General features: G+C 41.0%; 1 protein-coding gene across 3 annotated transcripts; it reads left to right on the forward strand.

The window, feature by feature from the left end:
* Window positions 1-11,372, forward strand: LOC110525250 (hematopoietic prostaglandin D synthase). 3 transcript variants are annotated; one of them, XM_021605223.2, is made up of 5 exons: window positions 12-944; window positions 3,113-3,205; window positions 4,201-4,310; window positions 6,317-6,415; window positions 10,998-11,292. In XM_021605223.2, exons 1-5 carry the CDS (start codon window positions 812-814, stop codon window positions 11,160-11,162), a joined length of 600 nt encoding a protein of 199 aa, XP_021460898.1. In that variant the 5' UTR covers window positions 12-811; the 3' UTR covers window positions 11,163-11,292. The 3 variants fall into 3 exon arrangements, with proteins under 3 accessions (XP_021460900.1, XP_021460898.1, XP_036835283.1); XM_036979388.1 differs by lacking the exon at window positions 12-944 and adding an exon at window positions 961-1,173 and having other exon boundaries at window positions 10,998-11,372; XM_021605225.2 differs by lacking the exon at window positions 3,113-3,205 and having other exon boundaries at window positions 1-944.
* Window positions 11,373-11,380: the final 8 nt, after the last annotated feature.

Here is an 11,380-nt window from a genome sequence, read left to right on the forward strand (position 1 = left end):
CGGAAGTGGTGGCTGGTGTGCACGCCTCCTGAGTCATACTAGAGGTCCACTCTGAATACCTCTTCTCCACCGGATACGTCTTGGGGCAGCCTCTGGCATAAGTTCAATTGTCCTCAGGATGCAATTAGGGAAAGTTGTATTTCTGGTTGTAATGCTTGTGAGTTACCGCCGCTTCGATATCCAAAAGTTATTTATGGTATTTAATTAAACAAAAAACATTCTGGGCTAATAATGTAAAATATAGCACACACAAAAACCTAAATACTGCAAAGTTGCTTAGGAGCTAGAAGCAGAGCTGCCATGTCTGTTGGCACCATCTTCATTCATGTGCAAGCCAACTTTGTTCAGTTGTAGTTGAGTTTGTTCTATTGGCATGCTACCTTCATGATAAGTTCTGCATCTTAGCTAGCATGAGTATTTGTATCTTCCTGTCACACTCACATAGTCTAGTCCATTGTTTTTGCTGCCAACCTAGGCTTTCAATACACCTCCTAAACTCATGAATATTCTATGAGGGGGTGTGTACTTCAGGATATGAACAAAGCAAAAAAAGAAAATAAAACATTTCATAAATTGTGTTATTTGTTTTCTTTTATTCCATGTCCAATTTTGACACAATAAATGAGAAAACAGGTCGATTTAAGGGTTTTGTTTTTAAAATGCAGAAAACGAAAACGAGTTGGTTTTTTTCGAAGTCGCCTTATTCATACACATATGGGTCACCAGGTCTCAGTTCGGGGGTGGATCACTTATCCTCACTCACAATTGCACTGCATAACCTTTCAAACTGCATTCCAACTCCGCAGGAGCAATGACATCCTACAAGCTCACCTATTTCAACATGCGAGGTAGAGCAGAGCTGCCTCGGTATATCTTTGCCTATGCTGGAATAGCCTTCGAGGATCGACGGGTAGAGTGGAGAGACTGGCCATCGATCAAGAAGAGTGAGTAATGTTTTAGTAAGCAGATCACTTCAATCACATTGACAAGACAATTAGCTACTGAGGAGTTATGAGCTAATAGAGGAGCTATGAGAAAAAATCGGTATGTGACTGTATGGACTTTATGATCCCGACCCCTATTTACCCTGGTATGGCCCCGATTTCCAGTGTTGTAGGTACCAACTCGGGGGAATGTTTGAATCAACGTGGAAAAGTCACCAACGTAAGGGAAGTTAGTATTTTCACCCAACTTTTAACTTAAATGCAATAACATGGTGAAATATTTGTTGAATTCACGTTAGTTTACAACTCAACCAAATGTACATCAAAACTTAACGTTGAACTGACTGACGTCTGTGACCAGTGAGACTCGGTCTCAATCTCGTTGTCGGATACATTTTACTCGGTCAGTATGAAAGTGAAGTCATATCGTATATATTAAAAAAATCAAGACAGCAGTGATGGAAACATGAAGTTTCGTTACAATTTTATAATTTTCCTACAGATAATTTGTTCATTAGACATGATGGGATATTTTTTGTGTTAGTAAATGTAACAAGCGAGAAATAGCGTTGGAAAAGCTTATTTGCGCAAAAAAATGTTATAATAACTATCATATCGAAGGAAAGCATACATGGTGTGTGGTCGTACACTACGACTCGGGAAACGAGGCAGTTTATTAGGCTATAGATACACAGTACATTATGAATTTGACAGGGTGTTGAACGTGCACGCTATGACTTTGATGCTGCTTTCCAATAAATATCGAGGGTCTTATTCTGGTGACATGGTGGTCGATGCTTGACTGCCGTTCTCGCTCTTATCCATAATCTCATCATGTAGACTACCCTTCCTGCACTGTGTCTGCGAGCTGTTGACTAGAGCGCATGTGCATAGACAGACCAGAGTCGGCATATTTGGTATAGTTTAGAGTTGAAAATGCGATGGAAACACATTGAACTTTAGATTTGTATTCGGTACAAATCAATTTGGTGGAAACACACCACTGGAGGTGTAACTTTAGACCGTCCCCTCGCCCATACCCGGGCGCGAACCAGGGACCTTCTGCACACATCAACAACTGACGCCTACGAAGCGTCGTTACCCATCGCTCCACAAAAGCCGCGGCCCTTGCAGAGCAAGGGGAACTACTACTTCAAGGTCTCAGAGCAAGTGACGTCACTGATTGAAACGCTATTTAGCGCCCACGCTAACTAAGCTAGCCGTTTCACATCCGTTACAGAGGGAAATGTGCATATTTTCGTTATGCTGATTTTAGAATATTCGCATGAAAATCTGTCGTCAATTGGATGGAAACCTAGATACTAATTTCTTCCAGAGACCAGCCCAGTAAAAAATACTCATTATCAGCTCCCATTCAGTCAGTGCATAAAACCGTTAGTCAGTCAAAATATCCTCACCCCTTAAATTACGAAAAAAGATTGCAGTAAAGTGCAGTAAAATGCAGTAAAGCTTCAATTCAACTGCAGTAATTCTGCATTTACTGCATTCAAATTACCAAAGTCAACTGCAGGAACTGCAGTTTCAAAACGGTAATCTTTTTTTGTAAGGGTTTTATCACACAATATCTTATCACCTATTGAAACCTGGACCTGGACTTACTTTACTCATAGCATTACTGCACTTGGGAAATTGTTTGAAAGTGGCACACTCACTATTAGTAAGGGGAGACCGGGGGAAGTTGTAACATGTTTGGTCTTTTTATCTATTATAGACCTGTTTGGGTCAGTGAGCGTTTGTAAAGTGACTCTCTATTTGTCCCCAGCATGCATTTCTTTCACCATTCTGAATGCATAAAGAATCCATATGTTCTTTTGAAATATGAACACAGAAATACTGGACATTTTTACCTCTTATGGTGGCGATTTGACAAAATTACAATCATGGTCTTGAATTGGACTCACATTCTTCTGGTCTTGAATTGGACTCACATTCTTCTGGTCTTGAATTGGACTCACATTCTTCTGGTCTTGACTCGGTCTCGGTCCCCTTGCCCCCCCTCACGGTCTTTGGTTTTGACTCCGATTCGATTTGCTCCTGTCTCGAATCGGTCTCACTTTAGGTGGTCTCAAACACAACACTGATATTTTCCATCTTCTGGTTAGAAGTGTTGATGACGAACAACAACATACTTATTATCGCTCTCTCAGCCTTTCCATTAGGAAAGCTCCCAGTGCTAGAGGTGAATGGACTCCCTCTGACCCAGAGTCTGGCCATTGCACGGTTCCTGGCAAAGGAAGCAGGTAATAATAATATAGACTAATACATTTAAATTGTAAAGTGCTTTTCATTAGTGTTCTCAAAGCTCTACATAGGCAAAAATACAATAAAAACATTTTGAATCAAGGCAGGAAATAGCAATAATAGGCTAGGTGCTAAAAAGATGAAGACTATAAGAAAGTCTGTAGAAGTGTGTTTCATGGCCTGTTTTTAAAAGTTCAGATTGATGCAGTGACTCTCAGATGGCCAGGGAGAGCATTCCATAGACTAGGGGCAAGGGAGCAGAAGGCTCGGTCCTCCGTTGTGACGGAGATGTGTCTTATATTATAATCCTATATTTGAACGGTAGCCAACTACTGTATGCTAGTAATGACTAGTATTCCCCAACATGCACAGCTCAGATCTTAAAGGCCCCTACTGCACATTTTTATCTCGATATCAAATAATTTCTGCGATTGTTTTCAATCAAAATTGTAAAAAAGAAAGAAAAATTGCTTCTTAGCAAGAGCAATTTCTCAAGCAATAATTTAGCTTGGACTGGTCTGAGTGGGGAGGGGAAAACTAACTGTTATTGGCATAGAGGTTTGGATCTCTTTCTTATTGGTCTATTAAAATTATTTACCACCTGGTGATGTCACCAGGCAGGCCAAAACTCCATCCCCCCCAAAACTGCCTGAAATTTCAGGCAGTCTTTTCAAACAGCTCTTACACTAAAAGGGCATTATCATTAATTTTCACAGTTTTATTGCAGCCTCATAGTGTGGAAATATATATATATATATACACAACACAGGAAACTGCACTGGATCTTTTAACAATATATTTAATAATCTTGTTATTGTGAAACAGGTCAAGTAGCAAGAAGAAGAGGATATTCCAGAACGTTCTGTTCTCCTCTTGCATTTAATGAAATTTAAAAGGCAAGAGAGGAACATAAAACGCTTGGGAACTCGGTAGCCACTGTGCTTTAGTAACAACTGTGTTCATTCCCCGGTGGCGCAACTGTTTTTTCCCCCAGGACTTGTGGGTAACAGCAGACTAGCCGAGGCCCAGGCAGACGCTCTGGTCGACACTCTCAACGACTTCACCCTCTTAATCCCATGGAGAGAGGACAACCCACAGATCAAAGTAGGAAAGGCACAGACACCCAATCCCAAATCGACACTTACAGTCCATTCAGAAAGTATTCAGACCCTGTGACCTTTTCCACATTTTGTTACGTTGCAGCCTTATTCTAAAATATGATTATATCGTTTTTTTTCCTTATACACAATACCCCGTAATGACAAAGAAAAAAATGGTTTGTATAAATTTTTTCTAATTTACAAACCTAGACATATCACACTTACATAAGTATTCAGACCCTTGACTCAGTACTTTGTTGAAGCACCTTTGGCAGCTGTTACAGCCTCGAGTCTTCTTGGGTATGACGCTACAAGCTTGGCACACCTGTATTTGGGGAGTTTCTCCCATTCTTCTCTGCAGATCCTCTCAAGCTCTGTCAGGTTGGATGGGGAGCATCGGTACACAGCTATTTTCAGGTCTCTCCAGAGATGTTAGATCAGGTTCAAGTCCAGGCTCTGACTGGGCCATTCAAGGACATTGAGACTTGTCCCGAAGCCACTCCTGCATTGTCTTGGCTGTGTGCTTAGGGTTGTTGTCCTGTTGGAAGGTGAACCTTTGCCGCAGTCTGAGGTCCTGAGCACCCTGGAGCAGGTTTTCATCAAGGATCTCTCTGCACTTCGCTCCCTTCATCTTTCCCTTGATCCTGACTAGTCTCCCAGTCCCTGCCACTAAAAAACATCCCCACAGCATGATGCTGCCACCACCATGCTTCACCATAGGGATGGTGCCAGGTTTCCTACAGATGTGACTCTTGGCATTCAGGCCAAAGAGCTCAATCTTGTTTTCATCAGACCAGAGAATCTTGTTTCTCATGTTCAGAGTCCTTTAGGTGCCTTTTGGCAAACTCCAAGCGGTCTGTCATGTGCCTTTTACTGAGGAGTGGCTTCCATCTGGCCATTCTACCATAAAGGCCTGATTTGGTGGAGTGCTGCAGAGATGTTTGTCCTTCTGGAAGGTTCTTCATCTCCACAGAGGAACTCTGGAGCTCTGTTAGAATGACCATCAAGTTCTTGGTCACCTCCCTGACTGGGCGGCCAGCTCGAGGAAGAGTCTTGGTGGTTCCAAACTCCTTTAATTTAAGAATGATGGAGGCCATTGTGTTCTTTGGGACCTTCAATGCTGCAGAAATGTCTTGGTACCCTTCCCCAGATCTGTGTCTCAACACAATCCTGTCTTTGAGCTCTACGGACAACCTCATAGCTTGGGTTTTTGCTCAGACATGCACAACTGTGGGAGCTTATATAGATAGACATGTGTGCCTTTCCAAATCATGTCCAATCAATTTAATTTACCACAGGTGGACTCCAATAAAGTTGTAGAAACATCAAGGATGATCAGTGTTAACAGGATGCACCTGAGCTCCATGTTGAGTCTCATAGCAAAGGGTCTGAATAAATAAGGTATTTCTTTTTATATAAATGTGCAAAAATGTATAAAAGTTTTTTGCTTTGTCAATATGGGGTATTGTGTGTAGATTGTTGAGGAAAATGTTCTATTTAATCAATTTAAAAGTCTAACGTAACAAAATGTGGAAAAAGTCCAGGGGTTTGAATACCTTCCAAGTGCACAGTATGCCCTACGCAGGTATGAAGATCTGAGAGGATTTGATATGCGAAAACCTCCATCTAGTGCTAGCCTATCAGAAGGCAAGGTAGAGCTATTAGCTAATTCTCCCAGATCTCAACAAGTGCATAGGGTCTAGTGGTCCATTTAGGATTGGATCAGAGAGATGTTCATGAAGTGTTTGACAATTCCTTGACAATCATTCATAACATAATCTGTGTCTAGGACACTGTACACTTATGACCACTTCTCGAATAAATAGCATTCTCAATGGAGAATCTCCATTTCCTTTTTTCCAGGACAGATGTTTTTTTTGTCAGGGAAACCCATCCCAAGAAATCAAGTCATTAATAGTGACTTTAGTTTAAACCACAGTGGGGCTCAACCTCTGCATGCTGAATGATTCACAGTGCTCACCTGAGTGAGAACCCTGTTTTGTTCTACAGACACAGAAGATTGACATGCTTTTCCAAAGCCACGCCCCCAAGTTACTGGACCATCTCCAGTGTCATTTGGGAGACAGGAAGTGGTTAGTGGGTGATTCGGTAAGTTGAAAGGAGGGGGGCTCTCCACTGTAATTCAGTCCCATAATTTTGGCCAATGACATCGGTTTGTTAACATGTCTCATGAGTCATCTAAATGGTGTGAGGAGCTATAGGACTATGGGCTCATTGTAACAGCATCAACGGAAGAGTTATTCCCATGTGTTGGATGTTTGGTACCATTCCATAGATTCCATTCCAGCCATTACAATGAACCTGTCCTCCTAAAGTTTGGACACACCTACTCATTCAAGGGTTTTTCTTTATTTGACTATTGTCTACATTGTAGAATAATAGTGAAGACATCAATCATGGTAGTAACCACAAAAAGCGTTAAATAAATCTAAATATATTTGAGATTCTTCAAAGTAGCCACCCTTTGCCTTGATGACAGCTTTGCACACTCTTGGCAAGAACAGCTAAACTAAGCAAAGAGAAACAACAGCCCATCATTACTTTAAGACATGAAGGTCAGTCAATCCAAAAAATGTCAAGGACTTTGAAATGTAAAAAAAAAATAAAACAAATAACCTGGAATGAGTAAGTGTCCAAACTTTTGACTGGTACTTTATACTCAACAGTGGATATTAAGATGTGTCTGTTAGATCTATATCTATCTATCTATATCCTCTTGAGACTAGGGGAGCAGTATTTAGATTTTTGGATGAAAAACGTACCCAAAATGAAACTACCTATTTCTCATGCCCAGAATATGCATATAATTGTCAGATTAGGATAGAAAACACTCTAAAGTTTCCAAAACTGTTAAAATATTGTCTGTGAGTATAACAGAACTGATATTGCAGGCAAAAACCTGAAGAAAATCAAACCAGCCTGCATTCGCTCCATTTAAAGGGATATCAACCAGATTTCTTTTCCTATGGCTTGCTCATGCTGTGATCAGTCTTTGAACATAGTTTCAGGCTTTTATTTTGAAAAATTAGCAAGAAAGAACCCATCGCGTCAGTGGATGGCTGGGTGCCAGCAGAGTTTTTCATGCGCAACAGCCATTTTCTTTCTCTCGCCTATGGAAGAAGCTACATTCCAGTTGACATTATCGATTATATATTGTAAAAACAACCTGAGGATTGATTATAAAAAAACATTTGACATCTTTCTATGCACTTTACGGATACTATTTGGAATTTGTCTGCGATGTCGTGACTGCTCGAGCCTGTGGATTTCTGAACATAACGCGCCAAACAAATGGAGGTATTTTGAATATAAAAATAATCTTTATGGCGCAAAAGGAGCATTTATTGTGTAACTGGGAGTCTCGTGAGTGCAAACATCTGAAGATCATCAAAGGTAAGCGATTTGATTTGTTGCTTTTCTGACTTTCGTGACCAATCTACTTGGCTGCTAGCTGTTTGTAATATTTTGTCTACTGAGAGAGATGTCCTTACACAAACGCTTGTTATGCTTTCGCCGAAAAGCTTTATTGAAATCTGACACGCCAGGTGGATTAACAACAAGCTAAGCTTTGTTTTGCTATATTGCACTTGTGATTTCATGAAAATGTTATATTTTTTGTAATTTAATTTGAATTTGGCGCTCTGCAATTCAGCGGAAGTTGATGACAATTATCCCGCTAAAAGGATGGGTGCACCAAGAGGATATCATATCGAGGGAGAGAGTTGAAGTCGGAAGTTTACATACACTTAGGTTGGAGTCATTAAAACTATTTTTTCAACCATAGACATATTGTACAAATATTGTTTTACGAGAATTCTGACTAAAATTACACACATCATTTATTATAATTTTACTGAGTAAAACTACACAAAACAATTGTATGATTCTAATCAATTTCATACAGTCATAAGGTTTCAGAGTGGAATTATTTCATCATTATCTTCCAACATTTAAAATAGTTTAAACTCTCTGGGATGTGGGGCGCTAGCACCAATTTCAAATAAATTACTATAAAAATCGAACTTTCATGAAATAACACATGTAAGATACCAAATTAAAGCTACACGTGTTGTGAATCCAGCCAACATGTCAGATTTCAGAAAGGCTTTTCGGCGAAAGCAAACAATGCTATTATGAGGGTAGCACCTCCGTAAACAAAGAGAAAACATATTTCAACCCTGCAGGCGCGACACAAAACGCAGAAATAAAAATATAAATCATGCCTTATCTTTGACGAGCTTCTTTTGTTGGCACTCCAATATGTCCCATAAACATCACAAATGGTCCTTTTGTTTGATTAATTCCGTCGATATATATCCAAAATTTCCATTTATTTGGCGCGTTTGATCCAGAAAAACACCGGTTCCAACTTGCATAACTTGACTACAAAATATCTCAAAAGTTACCTGGAAACTTTGCCAAAACATTTCAAACTACTTTTGTAATACATTCCTTAGGTATTTTTTTACGTAAATAAATCAATAAAAGGGAAGATGGCATGATCTGTGTTCAATACAGGAAGAAAACAAACTGACGCTAGCTTTCTGGTCACGCGCCTCTAACAGTACACTTGAAGTGACCCTCATTTTGAACAGGGCTACTTCTTCATTACACAAAGAAAAAACCTCAACCAATTTCTAAAGACTGAGAACCATTGGAAGCGATAGGAACTGCAAGAAGGACCCTTAGAAATCTGGATTCCCAATGAAAACCCATTGAAAAGAGAGTGACCTCCAAACCAAAAAAAATCTGAATGTTTTTTTCCTTGGGGTTTCGCCTGCTACATACGTTCTGTTACTCTCAGACATGATTCAAACAGTTTTAGAAACTTCAGCGTGTTTTCTATCCAAATCTAATAATATATCTAATAATATGCATATCTTATCTTCTGGGGATGAATACCAGGCAGTTGAATTTGGGCATGCATTTCATCTGGACGTTAAAATACTGCCCCGTCACCAAGAAGTTAACAATAGTGTGAGATGAGACAAGGATATCCCAGCCGGCCAAAACCTCCCTAACCCGGAACGACGCTGGGCCAAATGTGCGCCGCCCCATGGACCTCCCAGGATCTCTGGTGGCACAGCTAGCACTGCCTTAGACCACTGCGCCACCCAGGAGGCGCTAAAAATAGAACTGTTTGGCCATAATGTATGTGTAAACATTTATACGCAGGGCCCAGCTGTAAAAGAGACCTTGGTCTCAGTCGGTGTTCCTTGTTGAAATAAAGGTATAATAATAATGACCATTGTTATGTTTGGAGGAAAAAGGGGGAGGCTTGCAAGCCGAAGAACATCAACCCAACCGTGAAGCACGTGAAGGTGAACGGATGATCTCCGCATGTGTGGTTCCCACCGTGAAGCATGGAGGTGGTGTGATGGTGTGGGGATGCTTTACTGGTGACACTCAGTGATTTATTTAGAATTCAGGGCACACTTAACCAGAATTTCTACCACAGTATTCTGCAGTGATACGCCATCCTATCTGGTTTGCGCTTAGTGGGACTATCATTTGTTTTTCAACAGGACAATGACCCAACGCACCTCCAGGCTGTGTCAGGGCTATTTGACCAAGAAGGAGAGTGATGGAGTGCTGCATCAAATGACCTGGCCTCAACCCAATTGAGATGCTTTGGGATGAGTTGGACCGCAAAGTTAAGGAAAAGCAGCCAACAAGTGCTCAGCATTTGTGGGAACTGCTTCAAGACTGTTGGAAAAGCATTCCAGGTGAAGCTGGTTGAGAATGCCAAGTGTGCAAAGCTGTCAAGACAAAAGTGTGGCTACTTTGAAGAATCTAAAATATATTTAGATTTGTTTAACAATTTTTTTGGAGAAGGAAGGAGAAACAGACAGACAAAGCGTGACAGCAGAGACCGACTGCACAACAGGGAGGTAGAGGCTCAGTTAGTGGTGAGTTGTATGTCTTAATCAGCTGGTTAAAAAGAGAGGACTACGTTTCATTAGTTACTGGTAAAGTAAAAGTTGAGAAATGCTGTAGTATAGTGTACTGGAAGGTGCGGGGGTGCGCAACTTACTGTATGGTAGAGAAATGAACATTCTCTGGCAATAGTTCTGGTGGACATTCCTGCAGTCAGCATGTCAATTGCATGCTCCTGCAAAACTTGACCATCTGTGGCATTGTATTGACAAAACTGTGCCTTTATTGCCCCCAGCACAAGGTGCACCTGTGTATTGATTATGTTAACTCAGCTTCTTGATATGCCACACCTGTCAGGTGGATGGATTATCTTGGCAAAGGAGAAATACTCACAAAATTTGAGAATAAGCATTTTGTGCGCATGGAACATTTTTAGGATGTATTTCAGCTCATGAAACATGGGACCAACACTACAGGTTACATTTATTGGTGTGTTTAGTTACGGGATTTACCTCGCATACCTTAAACTATTCAGCAATAATTTGACTAAATAAAATAATCCACCTGTCGAACAGAAATGTAGATCTTTAGAAAATGTCTCATATCTGCAGTCATTTTTGTTGTTGTTGAGACATTGCTTTTGTAGAATTAACCTGGGTGGGTCAATGGTCCTGTTTAAATTGACAGGATAGCATACACAGATCTGGGACCAAGCCATGTCGGTTTCTCCAACTGCCTCGCTCAATGTGGCCACCATAGTCTGACATACCTTACCTTATTCTGTTTGGTGCAGGAGACCTGGGCTGATCTGTACTGCCATGTGTGCTTCACTACCTTCAGTGTGCTGAGACCGGGCTTTGCTGATCACCATCCTGCCCTGTGTGGCCTGACTGACCGGGTGGAGGCCATCCCGAACATCGCTAAGTGGATCCAGTGCAGACCTACAACAGAGTTCTAAAACCTGAGCCCAGTTCAGTAGGGACCCAGAGCAGACCTACAACAGAGTTGTAAAACCTGATCCCAGTTCAGTAGGGACCCAGAGCAGACCTACAACAGAGTTGTAAAACCTGAGCCCAGTTCAGTAGGGACCCAGAGCAGACCTACAACAGAGTTGTAAAACCTGAGCCCAGTTCAGTAGGGACAAAACAGGATAAATGTTCTGAAGCTTAGAATTGG

This window comes from Oncorhynchus mykiss, chromosome 6, assembly GCF_013265735.2.
Source record: "Oncorhynchus mykiss isolate Arlee chromosome 6, USDA_OmykA_1.1, whole genome shotgun sequence".
NCBI lineage: Eukaryota > Metazoa > Chordata > Actinopteri > Salmoniformes > Salmonidae > Oncorhynchus > Oncorhynchus mykiss.

Coding starts and splice junctions, on each gene's coding strand:
- LOC110525250 (XM_021605223.2), top strand. CDS start 812: ATGACATCCTACAAGCTCACCTATTTCAACATGCGAGGTAGAGCAGAG. Junction 945..3,112: donor CTGGCCATCGATCAAGAAGA/GTGAGTAATGTT, acceptor TCGCTCTCTCAG/CCTTTCCATTAGGAAAGCTC. Junction 6,416..10,997: donor AGTGGTTAGTGGGTGATTCG/GTAAGTTGAAAG, acceptor TGTTTGGTGCAG/GAGACCTGGGCTGATCTGTA.